The sequence below is a fragment of the Myotis brandtii genome, unplaced genomic scaffold, assembly GCF_000412655.1.
Source record: "Myotis brandtii unplaced genomic scaffold, ASM41265v1 scaffold647, whole genome shotgun sequence".
NCBI lineage: Eukaryota > Metazoa > Chordata > Mammalia > Chiroptera > Vespertilionidae > Myotis > Myotis brandtii.
Genome location: NW_005370500.1, coordinates 416,021 through 416,230, shown reverse-complemented (window position 1 = coordinate 416,230; position 210 = coordinate 416,021). Strand labels below are relative to the sequence as shown.

The following is a 210-nucleotide window of genomic DNA, read 5'->3' as shown; positions in this document are numbered from 1 at the left end:
GGGCGGCGGGCGAGCGCTCCTTTTCCCGCTCCTCTTGCGCTCTAGCCCTCGGGCGGTGGCGAACCACCCTCTTTCCAACTCCAGCGCCGAGAGCAGGGGCCCCAGGTCGCTCTCCAGGGCTTGCGTGCCCTTGATCGCTCGAGAAGCCGCCTCGGGAGCCCCAGAGTGGTACGCGCTGGGGCCTGAGAGGAGGAGGAGGTGGAGGAGGAC

At 70.0% G+C, this 210-nt stretch overlaps 1 protein-coding gene across 1 annotated transcript in view; it reads right to left on the bottom strand.

Annotated features, from left to right (window-relative positions):
* Positions 1-210, bottom strand: part of BMP7 (bone morphogenetic protein 7) — a 78,680-nt gene that overhangs the window by 74,285 nt on the left and 4,185 nt on the right. Inside the window, exon 2 of the mRNA XM_005880692.2 lies at positions 39-182. Within this exon, the coding sequence (XP_005880754.1) occupies positions 39-182 (144 nt within the window). The remainder of the gene's footprint in view (positions 1-38; positions 183-210) is intronic.